The sequence below is a fragment of the Hippoglossus hippoglossus genome, chromosome 12, assembly GCF_009819705.1.
Source record: "Hippoglossus hippoglossus isolate fHipHip1 chromosome 12, fHipHip1.pri, whole genome shotgun sequence".
Classification (NCBI taxonomy): Eukaryota; Metazoa; Chordata; class Actinopteri; order Pleuronectiformes; family Pleuronectidae; genus Hippoglossus; species Hippoglossus hippoglossus.
The window spans coordinates 1134251-1155898 of record NC_047162.1 but is presented as its reverse complement, the minus strand read 5'-3'; the positions used below and the strand labels follow the sequence as shown (position 1 = coordinate 1155898).

Genomic DNA, 21648 nt, shown 5'->3' with positions numbered 1-21648 from the left:
CATCCACAGCTCAGATTCCCAGTGCACATCCACAGCTCAGATCCAAAGCTCAGATTCCACAGCTCAGATTCCCAGTTCACATCCACAGCTCAGATCCACAGCTCAGATCCACACTGATCGCACGCAGCTTAACGATGGGCTGACAGAGGAGCTGCATGGGACTAAACGGGGAGCGCTCCGCAGGGTGAGTGTTCGACCGCCTCCATGAATTCCTCTCACACGATCACCCTGATCGTTTAATCAAGAACGCGACATTCAGCAGTTAAACACGTGACAGAGATGAGGAGCGACGCACCGGGTTTAGAAAGACGAGTTAACCTGGTGGCTCATGTCCCGGCACAGACAGACAAGGACGCAGGCGATGCGGAGAGAGATCTCTGTATGTTGTGAGCTGCTTGGTGCAAATCTCACGCAGGATTGATATTAAAGGCGCAGCTGAATTAACATGAGCGTGATTGTGACTCCTAATTGTGTGAATACAAAGATGGAGCAGATGCCAGGCTGGTATGAACCATTACCCCGCTGTGGATCAGTATCCGGCGGCACACAGGAGAGTTGGCAGCTTGTAATATTTCACTCATTTTCCATGATGCGCGTTTGAATTGGCTCCGTGTTTTGTTGTCTGCTAAGTTTGAGTTGATTGGTGTTTAGAAATATGCATCATGTGATTAAAGTTATTGATAGCATGTCCCAGAGCCCGTCCACAAACAGGGGTGCAAAATCAGCTCAAATACAGGAGCTGCCTTAATGTCCTCATCGTGCCAGTCTGGAGTTTTACTGGTATAGACAGTGTCACCATACACTGACTGCTACCGAGCCGGGAACTTTCAGCCCCTGGAGCAGTTTCCTATTGTGCCTGGTTTTTAATCCGACCTATGCAGAGCCATGATGCATATTTCTGTCACACTGGGTCAACACTCAGAAGAAAGTCTATACGTGAGACTATACTCCACTGATCAAAGTCTCAAATGTTGTCCGTACTGGTGTCTTAAACATCTCTGACAAATTCAATACATCCCTGCCGACCAATACCTAACCTCATCCATCCCAACAAAGCAGTCTGTAACGGGTCACTTCACCCAAATGATGAAAATAACCTACTCTCCCCTCCAGTGGTATCTGTCAGGGAAAATAGTCTTAATTCTATGAGTGCTGTTTGTATGAGATACATCTTTGAAAAATATGTAAAAAATATGTAATATAGTACAGTAACATATACAATACTATATTTTATTCGAATTACCAACTGGGAATTTGAAGTATTTTTCGACGTCTCAAGAAGCAAACGCTCCAGACTCATGTCAGATTTAATGCAAAATGACCACCACAATTCATATGTGTATGCAGCATATAGTAATGCACAGTGGCTGCCACCAGGCGCTGTGCGTAGGGCACAAAGTGCCGGAGGGGCACCACTAAATTCACCTGCTGCCCTCTGCTGGACATTCTGCATTTTGCAATATTGGTCATGGGGGGGGGGGGGGGGGGGGGGGGGGGGGACCAGATTCCAGATCATGTTGATACCTTTACTGTGGGTTCATGACCCCTACATGACAGGCTTGACTTTTGTGCTCAGTTCAATTTATATATAAATTATAAATATGGAATGGAGTTGGTAGTGCATGCTTATATATCTATATATATCTATATCTATATATATACACATATGTATGTTATCAGACAGAAAACGTTCCAAATAATACAAACAAGTACTACACCGATGTTACAATGTTCAACAAGCTCCAGCACACAGAAAGCAGCTCTACATATCTTTTCCTCAGTCACAAGAAGAAGAGCTGTGATGTAGCACCAGGCAGACAGCCAATCACAGACTTGCTAGCAGACTGCTGACTCAGTGTTTAGCTGCGCAGCATCCCTGGCCTCATGTTGCACTACGTCAAAATGATCTCAGTGAATTCTCTGCTCTGAGATAAAACGTCCCAATCTGTAAGATTAGTTATTTTTTCTGATTATACAAATAAGTAACTGCAACACTTAAACTGTATTGTGAATGTGTCACTTAATTGTGTTAGAATTGAATGGCAAAGTGAATGTGAAACACATTGTAATCCATCGGTTGGATGTAATCATGTATTGTAACAGCGATTAGTTGGGTCTTCTCAAAACAGAATAAATGACTTGTAAAAAGTATATATATTTTTTTACTTTTGAGTGTTTAATAGGGTTCATCTCAGCTATGATTACAATCAATGTATACACACATCCAAAGACATACATACATTTGAGTATAAATAACACTTGGTTATGACCTGACACTTGAACTGAGACCAAACAGTTCAGTCTTGGTCTCATCAGACCAGAGACTCTTGACTCATAATGAGTCCATTATGTGCTTTCACATGTCTTTCACTGGGGACAGGTTACTCTCTGACCACTCTGCCTTAAAGCTCAGATTTGTGGAGTGCTGCAGTGATGCTCCCCCTGTGGACGTTTCTCCCATCGCCACACAGGATCTCTGCACTTCAGCCATGAGATCATCAGGTCCTTGGTCTCATCTCTCATTAAGGTCTTTCGACCACGATTATTCAGTTTCGAGATCAGCTCTAGTCATGGTTGCTCCACACTTTTTCGATTTAAGAATCATGGAGGTCACTGACGGATTTTTGAAAATTCAACATAAGGCTGCTTCAAAAAAATGAAAAGAGTGAATGGGTCTGAATGCAGTGTATTTTTTGACATTGTGTGGTCTTACGCCTTTTCATCAATAGGGGACGCTGTGATACTGTAAAGATTCCTGCCGAGGACACATTATAAGAGTAATGTGCACAGAAGAATTTCAGAAGTGGCCACAGGGGCTGTTCACTCTTTATTCCCCACTGGGATTTGAAGTTTATTGGCAGCCTGAGGATTTGTACAGCACATCTTGTAATGCAAGTGGCACAAATTAATTTCTACTTTAGAGACTGTTATATTATACAATCTTAAAATACATTTTACAATTAGGTGTAGGTTTAATCCTTCCACTAAAATTCATATCCTCATGATCATAATGTATTGTGTATATCCCTTATTCACAAAATGTTATTATATTATATTATGTGAGAAATATGAAGGGGTCTGAAAACTGTGAGCAACTTTTTTCACACCGACTGAGCGAGTTTTCTTCCTGATTATGTTAGCTCTGTTGCGTCATTAGGCAGAGCCATATAAAGTAGAGTTACAGGTCAATCTTAAAGGGAATTTTGGATATCATAATTGCATCTTTTCAAAAGACATCTCTCGACTTTTTGTTGAATATAAAAATGATTTACTGTGAGCCCTGCAAGCAATTGGACACCAAGGGTAATTTCCCAGTCCTTTATCATCACATATGAAGAAAGACAGTGAAATTCAGAGTGACAGAATGGTAAAACCTGTAACTGAGCATTTAGCATTCTGTTACTGAGAGGACTTAAAAGACAGAGACATTTCTATGTAAAAACAGAAGCTTTAAAAACACAGACCACTTGCTAACAGAGGAAGTGAAGACACTTCACTTCCCTAAGAGGGTGAGATTTAAGTCTTTTCAAAAAGTTATAATAAGGCCACAGTACAACACCCACAGAGTGTGAGGTGCCGATCATCGTATGGTGACATTTTCCATTCCTCAGTGCATCAAGTCCAAACAAAGCTGAAGGCCCTTGAAGCTGATTGAAGACTGCATGTCGCCTGTCTCTGTGTCTGAAATGTCACAATGTTGCACCATCTCCTTCATGCTGCTCTTCTACGTTTCACTCTTACTCTGACACTGTGATTCACATCGCTGCAGCATGATCCATTCACTCACAAACGGTTTTTCAAGAAGTCATTATTTCTTTTTTTTTTTTTGTTACTGTCAAAAAAATTCTTAAAACGTATTTGAAACAAACGAAAATGTTTTCAGAAGAAAAATGGACGACTGTGCACATTCATGCAGACTATTGACTTTGTGACTTTGTACTGATAAGAAAACTCAGTGTGACCTTTGTGTTGGCACGGAAATGGATGTGATGAAATTCTATGAGGGGATGAAATCACTGCATTCTCAGCATTTTGATATGTCATCGTGAGATTATTCCTAGTTGATTAGTGTGTTATGTTATGTATAAACAGTAACAGTTATCAAAAACAAAAGTTATAGAACAAAATATATTGTAGCTTAATCTTTTCAGGAATAGTTCATTAAATATGTATTGTATACTACAATACATATTTAATGACAAAAAAAGAAGAAGCACAAAATGACATGTTCACTGCAATTGGAAAGTAAATTTAGCATTGTCCTCACTCTGGAGGTAGAAAAGCTGAACTGGTCCCCCCAAAGTGAAACAGTGACAAAGTGAACACACAATAACCAATGTGCACTTCCTGAGTGGTGTACATGCTCTGGTAGTGACACATGACTGACACACATGCACACACACACACAAACACACACACACAAAAACTACCCGTGGGGGATTTTGGTTCCTGCAGTGACACGAGTCACTAACCCCTAACCCTAACCCCATCATATAAAAACTAGCAAACACACACACATGCATGCACACACAAATAACGAGTTCATCACATTTTAAGAAATCGGACAGTTATTTTACTGTCTATTCTAAAGCAAATATTACAGTTGTATTGTATTTACTCCACTGCAAACTCCAAGAGCTATAGTTGCTAATTACACTTTCAAATCATATAAAAGCTTATATGATGTCTTTTTATATTTATATAAGTAGACTACCCTGCATGAACATCAGTGAATCCAATTACATTATTGTTATTCAAATTAAATGTTTATTTACGAATAAACCATTTCTTAACAACACTATTTAATAATATTATAATTCACTGGTGGCATAGTCAGAATTCCATATGGCCTGGTTTGTGTACACCATGTGGGCAAAAGCTGCAACATAAATGTTTCATGTAAAACAATAAATCTGGAACATTCGGATGAAATAATAGTTAGCTCACTTTACCTCACTTATAAAGGCTTACTGTCATATTCAAATTCTTATAAGATTTAGCTGTCATGTGTTGGACATTTCTGCAGAGTACAACAGACACAAATATATTGAAACCAATACAAATGAATTAAGTTAATGAGCAACTGGTTCCTTGTAGTAAAGGTTCTGACACAAAAACTTATACTTAAAGACATAAAAAACAGTGGGAAACCCATGACATGACAAAAAAAATTAACAATAATAATTTGTAGTTCTAATACTGCAGGCCTGTCAAATAATCCCGCTTATATTTTATGTTCTATTATATATTACATATCAGAGTTTAAAAATGTATGCAAAACTAAAACCTTTTCTGTTGCTTTTAACGCTTTTAAGTCATTCTCAGCAGCTGTTTCCTCCATGAACTAAAATTAAAAATGCAATGATCTTTAAGTTGGTGTCTTATTTGTTTTTTGTCATTACAGTTGCCACATCATTTCCTGTGTGCAACAGACGCGTTGGTCAGTGTTCAAATAAAAAAGGGAAGTAGGAGAAGAAGAAGTTGTTGAAATGAGGAAGCTTCACTGCTCCAGCAGCTCACTATGTGTCAGTGACCAAACTGTCAGTGAATCTGCAAGAAAACACAAACAGGATTAACTGTGTGTGACCGACGCCTTCGTGTTCATGGTTCTCATTTCGTGTTTGCCAGGAGCTGCTGAATGTGAGATGACCTGTTCATATGTGGTTCAGACTGTCAAAGGACTGAAAGAAGTTCTCTAGAGGAGGATCAAACTCTCTTCCTCGCCACGGACACAGTAAGCGCAGACTTTACTCCCCGTTTAAAATGTTCAACTTTTCATTGTCAATGTGCCTCTCTCACTTTGCTGAGTTATTCTGCATCAGAAAGCAAGCCTTGTTTCAGATAACTTAGATGATAATCATTTTGTGTGGTTTCAAGACAAACTGATTAAAATATGTAATAATGGTACAAAGTTTGTTTTTGCTGAAGATGTATTGTACACAATACAGACAGCTAATATTAATGTCAAGCATTAATATCTCAAAATATTCCAAAGAATACCAATTTAGAAATACTCAAAATGTGTTTACTATCAAAGTCAAAATACCTCTGTAGGAAAATGGCCCCTGCAAAGATATATTCTTATACAGTGTATTGCATTAAAATACTGTCATTGTGGTTTGTTGGGGTGTAACTAGTTAACTACTTTATATACGGTTGTGTACTCAAATCACTGAGTTTAATTGAGTAGTTTCTGACCTCAGGATTGGGCCCCGCTATAAGAGCTCCACAGAAATCTTGGGAGTTGAGAGATGATTAGCGTGTTGGAAAGTGTTATGTGCTACACACATTCATAGGAGAAATGGTGCTGTGTTCCAAAAAACGTATTGTAGTTTAGACCAAAAATGTTGTAATGAGTAATAACCCCTAATTCATTGTCTACGCTTGTAATCTGCAAAGAAACTGACAATAAATGTATTGCAGTAAAAACTGCATTTCCCCCGTGAAGCATTTAGTTCCTAATGCAACTCTGCCAGTAGACTAAGAGAAGAATTATTAAGGACCACAAGTTGAAGTTAATTTGTTATTTCAGCCATTATAATAAAGCTGAATGATTAATGACAAAAACCTGAGTGTAAGAAAATATCTGACTATGATGAAGTGGCAGAAAGATCTTGTGAGAAAGTGTCTGCGTCGTTTGAATCAACAGTTTTTCTTTATTCAATCAGTTATCTTTAATAACCAAATGCATTCCCGTTCGCTGACTACCTGTAATATAGATATTGTTTAAAAGACTTTACAAAGTCAGAGGGATTGTCTAAAATGAATAAAGCTTGACATGCTCTGACAGAAATTGTAAAAACATTTAGTGTTTGATATCAGCTTCCAAAATCTTAACCTTAAAAAAATAGTAGGAAAATAAGAAAATATTTATAGTAATTAAAGCTACTACGCAATCTCATTCTGTATAGACTTACACATTACAGATTTACATATGAATAGCACAGACATACCATCTGTCCCTTTATAGTTCATCAAACTTTGCAAAAGCCTCATGTGTCAATTCAACCTAGTGTAAGCGTGTGAAGGCTCTGGAGCTTTGGAAGGTTAAGAGGCAGGGGACGTATGTCAGGCTGAGGAGAGCAGCGTGCTCACATTATCAAGATCACTCAGCACAGCCATTTCCTCAATGATGCTGCTTATTCAGCTCTTCCCATAAACACACACATGTGATTATGATTGATGTTCCATACAAGTAAAGCAAACTGAAATGTAGATTAGCCAAATAGTCTAAAAGTAAGAAAACGCAACTGAGTTCAGTCTAATCCCAGCATGTGCAGCTATACATTGTCATTTTACTTTGCTGAGTGTGGCTAATGTTAACAGTGCTAGCAGCCTTTTTTTCCGAATGTCAACTCTTTCAGTTCAACAGATGTTTGGTGACCCGATTCAGATGGTGCTTCATTCCCTCAGTAAAACATATTGCTGCAGTAAAACATATTGTCTTATTCTCTAAAGAGAAAAGGAAGAGGTATTACATTTAAATTTAAATTAAATTAACTTAAAAGTTACACAAACGCAAATATGGGGTGACAATAGTTAACATAAATACTTAAACCACATGTGCAAAAAACAATAGTAAATATTTAAGATATATAATAACAAAAAATCTACAAAGTCACTTAAATTTCCCTTACTACTTTTTTTCTTTAGTATCTTTAGACCACTCGCACACACTTCAGTTTGGCTAAAATATAATGATGAGACCTATTTATCTAATTTGTAGCTTTATATTAAACCAAGTGGCTGCTTCACCTGCTAGTGCAAGCTACCAAAATGAAATAATATAATACAATAAAATATTAATTTGTACTCAGAAGTCTATGGCAGGTTAGTGATGAAGTAAAAGTACTTTAACATCGCACCACTGACCTTTTTCTATTTTCCCTAATGATCTAACTTGTTCAAAATCAAGCATGGTTAGCTCACCAGGTAGAACCGACGCCCCAAGGAGGCAGTGCCTGAACTGCAGCAGGTCCGGTTCCGGCCCGTGGCCGTTTGCTGCATGTCCTCCCCCACCATCTATGTCCCCCCTTAACAGCCTTTCTCCTTCATATCAAAAGTAAAGGCCATAAAAGCCCCAACAATATATAGTAGTATCAGTAGGGAAATTGTTGCAGTTATGAAGTTGTAGGTCTATTATGACTTTTGATCATTTTCTACCATAACAATGTATTTTTTATATTTCTCAAACACTAGTTCTTAGAGGAGTAAACATGATCAGGATACACATAAAGGGCTGCTCATTGCTGAGGCACAGCAGGTTTGTGTATAGCTCACCTTACAGTGCTGATCCGATGATCAGTTTGTGAGCTGCACATGTGGTTATGTTCCTGTTTGAATTTTTCTGTTTTACACTCCCCTTCCAGTGTACACTGAGGTGCAAGTCAAATGTCACTGACAGAGTTCGGTCTTTGTTTTTAGGATTATTGCATCTCACTGGCTGAACTCTGTGAGGGGAACATCCTTAAGGGAGCCATCATCCAGAAGCCAAAATGGCTGAAAGTGTGCATACATTGCCATTCTTCTATGGCAACATCACCAGGGAGGACGCAGAAGGATACCTACAGCAGGCAGGCCTTGGCAACGGCTTGTACCTGCTACGGCAAAGCCGCAACTATCTTGGAGGCTTTGCACTCTCTGTGTTGCACTCAAACCGCTGCTACCATTACACCATTGAAAGACAACCAAATGAAACATATGCTATAGCTGGTGGTAAGAGCTACATGAACCCTGAGGATGTGATTGACTACCACTCACAGGAGACGGATGGCCTTGTGTGTCTCCTCAAGAAGCCCTGCAACAGGCCCAAGAACATGCAACCGAAGGTGGGGCCGTTTGAGGACCTGAAGGAAAAACTGATCAGGGAGTACGTAAAGCAGACCTGGAACCTGCAGGTTAGTGTCATCTCTTATTCTTATAGCCCTATCATTCTGTTTGTTATTGTTACGTCATTCTCACCAAAGCAAAGCCGAAATGCAAAACATTGGTCAAGTGGGGCGGAAAAAATCAAACAATCCGACTTTGTCTTTTCTCATGTTGCACTGTTATAAGTACGTGTGCGTGTGTGCGTGTGTGTGTGTGTGTGTGTACAAGTGGATGGTCACCCCCACCATTTTTTGTTTGTGTCATATTCTGCTGCTGATCGTACTTCACTTGCTGATATACAGTATTTGGCTCCAACCGCTCATGCGCTCAATTGCATCTGCACACACTGTATATAGTTAAAGCCAGTGTCTTACTAACCAGCCACAGATCTGACTTGGTCATTAAAGTGTTCTTATTGTAGATACAAGATCATTGGTCATGTGTGTGTTCAGGGGGCAGCTCTGGAGCAGGCCATCATCAGCCAGAGGCCTAAGCTGGAGAAGCTCATTGCCACCACTGCACATGAAAGAATGCCCTGGTTCCATGGATCAATTACACGAGAAGACTCTGAGCCCAGGTTACAAAGTAGCTTCCGTACAAATGGAAAATTCCTGTAAGTATTTTACAAGAGTTTTTATAAATCCTTTGGGTACATTTACATTTGACAGTGTGTGATGAACAACTGAACAACTGTTCAGAGCTCAGAATCTCTAGAATTCACTGGTATGCAAGGTCTCACAAAATCAAACCAAATTCATCACAAGTGTTCATCCCTAAGCATGAAATCATCCAAGAAAAGTTACTGAACAACACATTGAGCAAAGTTCAAAGGACAATATTTGTCCATGAGGGGGAAGAGGGACAGAGAGGGCCTGCTCCAACTGACCAGGAGTGGTCAGTTGGAGCAGGCCTGAGACTGGGAAATGTTGGTGGACGTGGGCCAGTGGCTTACGGTCCCATCACATATTGTCACTACCACCCTGGGACCAGACCTGATACTCTGGTCCAACACACTGTAGAATTGTAGAATTGACGGTACCCGTGTTGATGAAGCGAATGAGAGGAAAAGGTAGACATGGCATTTGAGGGCTTCTCATCTCACTTTGATACAGGTTCTTCCTGCGGGTTCTTTACTTATGGGACATTCAAGAAGATCATTGAGAATGCAATGGTGGGATTGACAATTGCTGACTGTTGGTCATTATAGTCAATGTTTGGTGGACAGAGAGAATTGTAAAACGTTGGCATATTTACACTGGTGTAGTGTAGCCTATTCCAAACAAGGGTTTTTCAAATTTATTTGTTTTAGTTTAGTTTTCAGGTCATAGTTATTTTCCTTAGAAGCATCAGATGGGACAATAAGTCTCAATCACATATTTTGTTCCTATTTTGTTTTTGCTAAGGGCAGTAATATCCTGTCACAAGAGCCACAAAAACTGCGAAGTTCAGACAATGGAAACAGTTCACGTGGATTACAACTCTACCTGTACAGTCTTACATTTCTTCTATGCTCTTTGCTACGTTTCATAATTCTGTGGTGCGGTTGTTTTGCACCCCTACAAAGTAACATTGGGAGTTGTGAAATAAATGGAGGCGCTGAAAAGGCAACATCTGTACTACATATTTAACACTTGTTACACTTGAGCGAAGACGAGGTGGAGAATTTATAACTGCTGAGCACCCTAACACACAGACACACACGTAATCACACAGACATATACACACACAAGCACACACTCACTGTGGTTTCCGGTAGTTCACTTCCTGAAGTAGCCAAACAAGAGAAGCAGGGTGAGATCTGCGCTGTCCCCTTTCTAAACAAGTTGAATGATTAAAACATTAAATATATATTGATAAAGGGTTCCAGGTGTTGCATGTCTAAATTAAGGAGTAGAATGATTGTCAAACAATGATCAACATATCAAAATCAAGGTAGACAACACATCAAAGAAAATACTGTATGCATAAGTTAAAAAACCAAGTGATACATACAAAATTCTGTACAGAATTTGCATTTTCAAATGTTAAAAAAAATTATTTTTTTTTATAAAATCAATCAATCGGCCCTTGCAGCAGGTCGAGCCAGATCCTGTATGCGGGTTATAAGAAAATAAGAATAATTCATGACAATATGACCCAAAAAAGGTGTCACTCAAAGGGTTTGAATAAAAAAATAAAAAACATTTGATGAAAGAGCCTCCATCACAAAAGTCGTAAACCACAAACCATGAGCTCTGGCACAGAGGTAGTCAGATCACAATATAAATAATCTTTGAGCTCAAAGAAACACGTTGAAGCTCCAAAAGCTTTCCTGTAACCTCAATGTCTTTTGTACTGATAGAGTTGCTGTGATAAATGTAGTGTTGTTCACTACATTATGTATTCAAGTCATTGGCAAATTAAACGTATTTTACCGCCATCTATCACCACAGACAGCAACTGTAACTCAGTGGAAGTGGTCAACAGGGTTGAAACCTTACACTGAAACTGATGCCATGGTTCAATACTTTGTATTTATATGATGTGTGTAAATGACGTGTTTTTTTCAGGTAAATGTAGAACACAAGATGAATATAACAACAGTATCCATCCGGCTGTTGAGCCTGTGAGACTCACGGGCTCTGATCGAAGCAGCTCAGACAGAGCTTTCCATCCAAACAGATATGGAGTGACAAGCCACTGGGGAAAACTACCCAGCTTGTGGAGTCCTGGGGACAATTTTGCCATAAAAACACCGTATACACACTGATCTTAATTATTGCATATTTTCTAAGTTTTCTACAAGATTGATAACATCAACTGATATATTTAACATGAAAATTTGGAATTAGAAAATTAAGAATGAAGATTCACTCTGTTTTAGACAAAGCAGGATGGTCTAAAGAAACGTGGTTTGCAGAGGAAGGACATGAGACAGGGTTCAGTACCTCTCCTCCGTCCTGCTGCTGACTCTGTCTGCAGGTCCCACTGACCGCAGATATGTTCATAAGATATTAATAAAATCATGACAAACTAACATTATCACCATGACTACAGACGGATTTAATTTGAGCTTCTCCATAACTATCCACTATTACCTTAACCAACGTAATGTTTCCTCTGACTACACTGTGTCTGTCAGTGTGCAAGCGTGTGTCAAGTCGTGTGGCCGCCGTGTGTGTGTGTGTTTGCATGCATGCATGAACAGGAGTGATACAAAATAAGGCTGCTCAGATATATATCTTAATTCAGGTATATCACACATATGCTAGTCTGATTTGCAGACAGGCTTGCGGGCCATGGGAATTTCAAAGGCGCTGTATACAGCCCGCTGGCCATTAGTTGGAGAGGCCTGGCATAAACTGGATGTAAAGATGGATGACATGTCTCCTCTTCCTCCTACTATCCAGAAATGAAGCCAAAATATCCTAGAAATGAACGTTGCCAGTAATAATTTGGGGACAGGGTTATCATATTGACGTCACGCATTTACACATCCTCGACCAATCGCGAGTCAGTCTCAGCTGTCAATCATCTCTCACGCTGTTTTTAATAGCATCAAACACGTTGGCTCCACGTTTGGGATTTGTCGTATTGTCCATCTTTATATTTAGTCCCTTATCCATTGTGAGCACTGAGCGGAACTTGTCAGTGTTGTCCCCTTTCTTCTCATTTTCTTCTTCTTGTGTGGACAGGATTCGACGGAGAGATTTGAAAGGATCATACGCTCTGTGTTTACTACATGAAGGACAAGTCATGCATTATCGCATTGACAGGGACAGGAATGGAAAACTGTCTATCCCAGATGGCAAGAAATTTGACACCCTGTGGCAGGTTAGCACAATGCTTTTCATATTTCTTCTATTAAATACTGTTCATCTTTAACTGTGAATCTGAGCACCAGGTTTTGAACGTGTCGCAGCGGCTGTCTGATGCATCGGTGACTGGGACCAAATTATTCTCTCAAAAATATGATTACAAAGATTTTCAGTCTGATCAGTGTCTGACGTGTGAACTTCTGTCTGTACCACAGCTGGTGGAGCACTACTCATACAAACCAGACGGCCTACTGCGGGTGTTAACAGAGGCCTGTCCAAGACCTGATGCAGACATTGGTAAAAATGACTGTCTTTCAAAGTCTGCTGTATATCAATGTTCATATCTAATCTACATGTGTCATACGCTGTGCTCATACTCACACTGATACTAATAGGGCGGCCACTACTCCCAAGGGACCATCCTGGACTATCTACTACCCTTGTAAGTTCTGTGTGTGTGTGTGTGTGTGTGTGTGTGTGTGTGTGTGTGTGTGTGTGTGTGTGTGTGTGTGTGTGTGTGTGTGTGTGTGTGTGTGTGTGTGTGTGTGTGTGTGTGGTGTCATTTGCATATTCTCATATTTAAAGCATTGCTGCATCTATCTATCTATCTATCTATCTATCTATCTATCTATCTATCTATCTATCTATCTATCTGTCTGTCTGTCTGTCTGTCTGTCTGTCTGTCTGTCTGTCTGTCTGTCTGTCTGTCTGTCTGTCTGTCTGTCTATCTATCTATCTATCTATCTGTGTCTGTCTGTCTGTCTGTCTATCTATCTGTGTCTGTGTCTGTGTCTGTCTGTCTGTCTGTCTATCTATCTATCTGTGTCTGTCTGTCAATTCATGTTTTTTAATAATTAAGAGCAGGAATTAAGTAACACCTGTTTGGCTCCATGTAACACAATTGAGATTAATGGAATCTTTGAAATATGAATGTCTGTTGTTGATATATGTCTAAATAATATAATATAAATCTAATCTATGTGATCTGAAACATGTATTTGGTGTTCCAAGTTAAAAAAAGAAAAGAAAGAAGGCGAATGAGGAAGGGAATGTTATATCGTGAACCCATAGTGTTGCTATGTTTTCTGTAGTTTAGAGTTGAAAGACTCAGCGTTTAGTCTCAGAAATAACCTTTTCCTGAGTCCTGAGTGCTACTGTGATGACCGGAACATTACCAGGTCACGTAGTGATAACCTCTCTGACATTTTGGTTTCTAGCAAAATGCAGCAGGTGGAATTCTGTCCAGACTCAAAATTGTTCCCTTTCCTGGCCGAAAAAAGGTGCTGACACACCCCCTGCCTCGTCATAAAGCCACTGGTCACCGCCGTGTTTAACCCCCCCCCACCCCAACTCTCTCCCTGTGTGATTTTGCTTCTTACTACACACTCAAACTTATTTAATTTATGAGATGTGATGACACTCTATCACCATCCAGAGGTCATTCAGTGCTGAATCACAGCCTGCAGTCTGTTCTGCTGTGTCCCATTCAGGAGCTGCCTCCCGCTGCAAGTGCACTTCAAGACCAAACATGTCATCAAGGATCAACACACTCATTGGTCCACACTGAAATATCTCAACAGCGAATGGATTGTCACGAAATTATGTTCAGGCTGATCAATCCTAATAACCTAACAGCTACCAGCAAGGCAAACCTTTCTCCTCTCCAGTAAAACAGCCTTTCATACGATTCCATGGTACTCTGCACCAGAGGAAACAACCAGAGTCAGACCACCTTGAAAGTAGGGTCTCAGTCTCATGTTGAAATCCACATCTGTGTCCCTTTGTTGGCTTTCATACCAAAAAGAGCCGCACTAAATTGACAAATGCATGAATTTGTTTTAACAAAACAATTAGGACATTTTAACTGTGTCAAGTTTAGAAACAGTGGATTTGAAGTCAACTTTAAAATGTATGCTTTCCTTTCATTTACATCGACAAAAAACACAAACCTGTCACAAAATGACAAACTGATGATGAATATCACATGTTCACCGAAGAGTTACATGTTTGTGACATATGAACAACACCCTGATCAGTTTCTCTAGCTTCTACTGAACTGAACAAAATATTCATTTTGTTTTGTTACATAGTAGTTTGTATGTATATAAAGCATATATTATACTATATTATATCAAAATATTTTTAGGAAGCTTATGCTTCAGTCAAATTGATGTTAAGATTCTGCGACTCATCTAGTGAGTTTCTAAACAACAGAATTAAAATGAAAAACAGTTGATATTAAGTGAACTCTCTTACATCACAAGTGTGTGCCACCTTAAATGTGTAGGAAGGGATGTGAATGTTAGCCTTAATTAATTGAATGACTTGTCATTTAAAGAGACCTTCCAAATGATTTCAACAAATCATCAGTACATCTAAAATTGTATTATATCCTCTGTAGAAATTAAATAAAATATAAATATTTGATGCTCTGTCCAATATGAGGTCACACCTTCCTCATTAGAGACAAGCCACAGAAGCATAACACTCACAGTGGACTGTGGGATATTTAGTGTGAGAAGATCCATTGGAAGTGTCAGTGCTGAGGGACATCTCCCGGAGAAGCCTTTGGTTTCGAACAACCTTGTCAGCCTTATGACGTGTTTGGTGTTGAAATGTTTCAGTGAAAAGAGGACTCCCTGAAATACTACTCTGAGTAGACCTCTGAGAGGTTAGACGTTCAAACGCTGGGAAACCAGGTGTGATCCTTGAAGGTGGCAGCATCTGGAATGACTTCTGCCTGAAACTTGTGACTTTGTTACCTAAAGCTAAGCTTTATGCACCGCACACCTTTTCAGCATTTCCAACTTCTATAAATCCAATTGCATTTAAAAATGTTTCTGTGGTGCTCTAGTCATCAATGCTGGAGACCCAGAAAGGTTCTTGGATGTTTATATTTTTAAAGCAGGGGTGTGGGACTTATTACATGTTTCAACGTTCGCAGATCTTTGACACTGAGCTGTTACAAAGTGCCTGAGGAACATCTGAACAGTAAATCATTTCGTGAACTTGTTCCATACCCCTTCTTTGAATGCATGTGAAGGAAGATGTTAACACCAAGCATTTATTTTCTTCCTCTAAACCCCTTTGTATGGATAATCATACAATGGCCCATTTAATGGACACCATGTATTAGAGTGATATTGACTGATTACTAAAAAAGGTTCTCCTGAAACATATATATATACTCTCCTTTTGCCAATGGGCAGATTTAACAGACACATATTTGAATCTGACCTTGATTCATTTCAGTCAATCACTGTAATACAGGGTCCATATAAAGACTGGCTCCTTGCTGCATAAGAAAGACATTTAGTTGTTGCCTGTTTATGGAATGAATTCACTCATTGCAGATGATATTTCAGCAGTGTACCCTGTGAATAATCGTGTGTTTCTCCATCTGTATGTTCTCTCAAACTTTGCCTTTGATAACTGATCACAGGGCCAGGGACCTCGAACCACCACAGATCTAAATGCTTATGACACCAGGTTCCCCCACAATCAAGGAGACATCAAAGGTAAGTTATTTTAAATTTGGAAACATATATGAAAAAGAAAGTTTCACAGTGTTTCCTTGCTGGCTTGCTTGTGTGTAACTAAGACTGCTGAAGCTCTGATCAACTTTGAGATGTTGGTTTCAGATTAGCTCAGTTCAGTGGAAGCAGACAGAGTGAAATGCTTTGACTGATCAGATTGAAAAGTTTGAATGCTCATGACAGGCATTGATTTCATATCTAAACTAAAACATTTATGCCACCTTCAAATATATCTTTGATTATTTTCAATTTCTTTTATTTTTAGCCTCTGAAGGTAGAATCCTGGGGAGTCATCACAGAGTAATCTGCACATGTGTACACACCACTTTGTTTTTTACAAAGTATTATTTGTGAAGATGCATTAAATTCATCTTTCTAAAGACCTAAACTGCCATAGCACATATGTTTTAGTGAACATTTTAATTGCCGTCTGGATTATTTTACAAAGGCAACTTTTTATTATTTATTTTTAATAAGTCAAGGAAGCACTACAAGATGATTGACATGGATTTTGGGTATACAAAGTGCACAAATGTCACACCAGAGAGCCCTGTCCCATTTATTTCCCATTTCCAAACAACAGACAACTTTTCTTCTTAACGATGAACATGATCATCCTGAAACCATAACTAAATCTTCATTTTTGTAGCCATGACAACGAAAGTCCTTTGGACAGAACAGAGTACTTGTTTTAACCCAAATCATGTTTCCCTACGTATGAGGGCACCTAATCAAGAATTAATTTAAAATCAAGGGCTTGTTGAAAAAGATATAGTATCCACGTCAAAACGTTTTTGTATCTAAGTATCTAAATCGCTATTTGTCTGATGTGACACGGTTCTTTCTCCATCAGAGGGCATGCCAATGGACACAGAGGTATATGAGAGTCCATACGCAGACCCAGACGAACTCAGGAGCTCCACAGTGGATCGCAACTGCCTTTTCTTGGAGGATGGAGAGCTGGGCTCTGGGAACTTTGGTACAGTCATGAAGGGCATCTACAAGATGAGGAAGTATGTCAAATCACGTCACAACCTACAAATAACACAACTCCCCCCTTTTAACTGGCCACTATGATGCAATGATAATTGCTGTCAGACATCTACATCTTGCCCAAATTTTGATATTAGTTCATATGCCCTAAATCATTATTATGTATTTTTCTATGGGGACACACAAAGAGCACAAACTTAAGGATGCTTTCTTTCTTGTATGTGCTTTGTCCTTCGGGGCCACCAATAGGTCACAGACACAAACATGGCATATTTAAGTGTTGTCCCCTCTGCCATAACCTACCAATCACTAGAATAGACATGCATCAGTTCAACTGTGATTTTACTTGATTTTCCTGCTTTCTGTCAGTGTCAGGTTTTTCCCATCTGACCAGGACTACTTATAGCCAGAGACACAACATCCCTGTCAGAGCAGTGTTTGCTGAGATGTGTCTTGACATGAAAACACTTACCTTTCTCGTACATGCTTCGTTTATTGATGTAAAGACTTAGTTTGTCTCCTCTTATTCCATTATGTTGTGTTACTAATTGTGTTGTGCTAATACTTGTTTGTGCTGGTGTGCTTTTGTGGATTTGTGCATTTGTAGTGAGTGTCAATACAACCCATTCCTCTTTATTAGGACAGAAAAGCCTGTTGCAGTAAAAGTTCTGAAGAACGATGACCACAACCCGTCGGTGAGAGAGGAAATGCTGCGAGAAGCCAACGTCATGCAGCAGCTGGACAATCCTTACATCGTCCGGATGATTGGCATCTGTGAGGCAGAGAACCTCATGCTGGTCATGGAGCTGGCTGAGCTCGGACCTCTCAACAAGTTCCTGCAGAAAAACAAGTAGGTGCTCCGAAAGGATCCTGAGAACTGATTTCAATCTCAGTGGTAAAGGATATGATTTTTGCTCAGTGGACATGTGGCCCCTCACTTTTCAAAGCTCAACTTTGTGAGCCCTGATATCTGTAAAAGGTGAGTCAAAGGACTGTGCTCTTTGTATTAAAGTTGCAAATTCAAAATTGTTATCTATCATTAGGCATCAGTTCTCTATCATAGAAACTACTAAAGATTATTTTAGTTTGATATGTTATTGTGTTGTATATTTATATATATTATAGTTTTCATATTATATTTATTCTTTATAGCAACATATTCTCTGGGACCATTGTCCTGCAAGTCAAGTGCATTGGTAAATGTTACCGATCTTCTGAATGTAGGGTCTTTCACTGATTATTAGATGGATGGGGCGGCTGTGGCTCAGGGGATCGAGCGGGTCGTCTTCTAAACAGAAGGTTGGAGGTTCGATCCCCATTCCAAAGTATTTCGAATAGAAATAGAGCTGGCCATAGCAGCACTGTATGAATGGCAAAGAACTGTACTGTAAACAGCGCTTTGTGTGTTCATCAAGACAAGAAGAGCGGTATAGAAATATAAACCATTTACGACCTGTCCATTGCATCATGTCCTTTGGAAGCTTCCACAGGTCATTAGTAAAGTTAGTAACAACAAGTGTGCTGAGCTTTCCAAACGGCAGCAAAACACAGACACGTGTTTTGAAACAGAAATCTGTTTAAGGTTTATTCCTAATTGAGATGTTGGTAGAGAAAACATTTCAAGTCTGATTAATTTACTCTTTGAAACCTATGCTCAGAATTCAGGGTATCTCCAAAGATTGTTTGTGAGCAGCTTCCCATTCTCATTCCTATTTTTCTACACTCACAGTTAAAATAACATTTGACAATCTACAGGCAAACTACCATGAAGAACATCACAGAGCTGGTCCATCAGGTGTCTATAGGGATGAAGTACCTGGAGGAGCATAACTTTGTCCACAGGGACCTTGCTGCCAGGAACGTGCTGCTGGTCACGCAGCACTATGCCAAGATCAGTGACTTTGGCCTCTCCAAAGCTGTCGCAGAGGAGCATAACTACTACAAGGTAACTGCCTTTATATACAGTCTATACAAACAGTGGTGGGTAAACTTACATTACAGTAAAATGGGAGCGATTAGTGGGCAATATGGCTATCCCCCAAATTATTAGGCCATTTTACAGTCTTTCACAGTTGCACACCAGTAGAAACATTATTTCATTTGACATTATAAATCTGTTGTAGAAAAAGTAGAATCATATTTTGATTTAGGAGAAGTCGTTCTGGTTTTTGGGAACTTAAGCTCAAACTCTGGGAAAAGCTCTGGGAATGAAACCAAATAAAAATGGATTACAACTATAATTTTAGATACTTTTATCTTAAGTCTCCAGTTTAATCTCTCAGTCCTTAACAGTAGACTCCTTCACTCTGCGCATAAAAGAAAATAAAGGACAAAATGAATGTGCATACAAAACATTACAATCTCTGCAAAGGTGGCAACAGCCTGTCTCAATATGCATATTATAAACATACTGTATCATCCAGCATTCGATCATATTCTGTCAATAGAAGAATTGCACTTGCTTAACAACCAAAAGAAAAAAACATGAGCGTCAGAATAGCTAACACAGTCTCTTCAGTGCAACGGTGTGGCCAATACAACGCAAATCAGACCCACTGATGTTTTGTGTGTATCTTCCCCTACAGGCCAAGGGTCATGGGAAGTGGCCAGTGAAATGGTACGCTCCTGAATGTATCAACTACTTCAAGTTCTCATCCAAAAGTGATGTGTGGAGCTTTGGAGTGCTCATGTGGGAGTCCTATTCCTACGGCCAGAAACCATACAAGGTGTGACTATCACTCACTCACTTACCTTCTCAATCTCTACCTCACTCACTCACTCACTCACTCGATCACTCACTCACTCACTCACTCACTCACTCACTCACTCACTCACTCGATCACTCACTCACACGCTCACTCACTCACTCACTCACTCACTCACTCACTCACTCACTCACTCACTCACTCACTCGATCACTCACTCACACGCTCACTCACTCACTCACTCACTCACTCACTCACTCACTCGATCACTCACTCACTCACTCACTCACTCACTCACTCACTCGATCACTCACTCACTCACTCACACGCTCACTCACTCACTCACTCACTCACTCGCTCACTCACTCACTCACTCACACGCTCACTCGATCACTCACTTACTCACTCATTCACTCTCTTAATCACTCTCCCCCTTACGTGTTCACTCACTACCTCACTCACTCACTCGATCACACGATCACTCACTCACTCATTCACTCTGTTGCTCTTTCTCTCGATCACTCACTTACTTACTCACTCACTCGATCACTCACTTACTTACTCACTCACTCGATCACTCACTTACTTACTCACTCACTCGATCACTCACTTACTTGCTCACTCACTCGATCCCTCACTTGCTCACTCCCTCACTCTTTCTCTCCATCACTTACTTACTCACTATACAACAACGTCAACAACAACTGAATCTCCAGTTTAGAGTCCTGCAGTCGCTGTGCTTTGTTGTTTAGTGCATACCAAAACGTCCCCTCCTCCATCCTGCCCACCTTTCAGATGTAGTGATCAAAGCCTGTGATGGTGCCTCATTTCATCCGAATGTATCCCTGTTCACAGGGAATGAAAGGAAATGATGTCATGCAGATGATTGAAAGTGGAAAGCGTATGGACGCTCCACTGAACTGTCCACCAGAGATATTTGCCCTCATGACAACTTGCTGGACATACAAGTAAGCGACAAGCTGTCCTTTTATCATCCTCACATGTGATCGTGTATGTTGGTAACATCAGACTGGATCGAAGCAGACAGGAATATAAGAGAGACCTCATCTTTGATAACTACTTGCTTTTTTTCATGTGTTACAGGGCAGATGAAAGAGCTGGATTCACCATAGTTGAGCAAAGACTACGAGACTATTATTATGACATCGCACAGTGATTCTTCACATGGATATTATGAGACTATGCAAAATGTTGGCTGATGGAAAACTGAATGTAATAATGAACAAATGATTGGACATGGTTTTGAAATATGAATTCATTTGTAAAACATTAACTTCAACTGGAGTATCCAGCTGTAACATCCATGTTACAGCAAACAAACTATATAACTAATGAATTTGCTAGAAGTGTTTCATATCAGTGCATTGTATGTATTAAAGATTTACCATTTCAATGTCATTATAGCTTAACCTAAAATCCTTGAATAAAAGTTTATTGTTTGAGAGTAATGCAGAGTCTGATTTGTCATAGGGACTCCACAGAACACTTTCTGCACTTAGACCCTAGAATCGGATTAGAAAAAAACGTTCCCCTGAAAAATATAATCAGTAAATCATCAGAAAGAACAGAATACACAAACACAATCATACAGAGAGAGAGGCAGACACAGTAAAAGACTGGAACTCCTGAAGGATGAATTTCTAATAATATTTTGGAAAGAGTGAATGGCACTCCTGGTCTCACAGCTAGAAGGTTCTTGGTTTGAATGGGATTTTCTTTGTGGAGTTT

General features: G+C 39.7%; 1 protein-coding gene and 1 long non-coding RNA gene across 5 annotated transcripts; one reads left to right on the top strand and one right to left on the bottom strand.

Moving 5' to 3' along the window:
- Positions 1-10: 10 nt before the first annotated feature.
- On the top strand, positions 11-21368 carry syk (spleen tyrosine kinase). Of its 4 annotated transcripts, XM_034602786.1 has the most exons (15): positions 11-184; positions 5629-5734; positions 8425-8897; positions 9321-9481; positions 12543-12681; positions 12881-12962; positions 13061-13107; positions 13883-13945; positions 16108-16183; positions 17055-17214; positions 17835-18044; positions 18950-19139; positions 19780-19920; positions 20755-20867; positions 21004-21368. In XM_034602786.1, the coding sequence occupies exons 3-15, from the start codon at positions 8496-8498 to the stop codon at positions 21074-21076; spliced, it is 1857 nt and encodes a 618-aa protein (XP_034458677.1). In that variant the 5' UTR covers positions 11-184; positions 5629-5734; positions 8425-8495; the 3' UTR covers positions 21077-21368. The 4 variants fall into 4 exon arrangements, with proteins under 4 accessions (XP_034458677.1, XP_034458676.1, XP_034458678.1 ...); XM_034602785.1 differs by lacking the exon at positions 11-184 and having other exon boundaries at positions 5405-5734; XM_034602787.1 differs by lacking the exons at positions 11-184; positions 13883-13945 and having other exon boundaries at positions 5501-5734.
- On the bottom strand, positions 1284-18943 carry LOC117771979. The gene is made up of 3 exons (XR_004615689.1): positions 18073-18943; positions 17678-17680; positions 1284-1295 (listed from the first exon to the last, which is right to left on the bottom strand). It is a non-coding gene; the product is annotated as an uncharacterized LOC117771979 (long non-coding RNA).
- Positions 21369-21648: the final 280 nt, after the last annotated feature.

Bases quoted from the DNA above. Each gene is read 5' to 3' on its own strand.
- syk (XM_034602786.1), top strand. From the start codon at position 8,496: ATGGCTGAAAGTGTGCATACATTGCCATTCTTCTATGGCAACATCACC. The intron at 12,963-13,060 runs GTAAAAATGACT...TGATACTAATAG, and splicing joins AAGACCTGATGCAGACATTG to GGCGGCCACTACTCCCAAGG. The intron at 13,108-13,882 runs GTAAGTTCTGTG...TTTGGTTTCTAG, and splicing joins CTGGACTATCTACTACCCTT to CAAAATGCAGCAGGTGGAAT.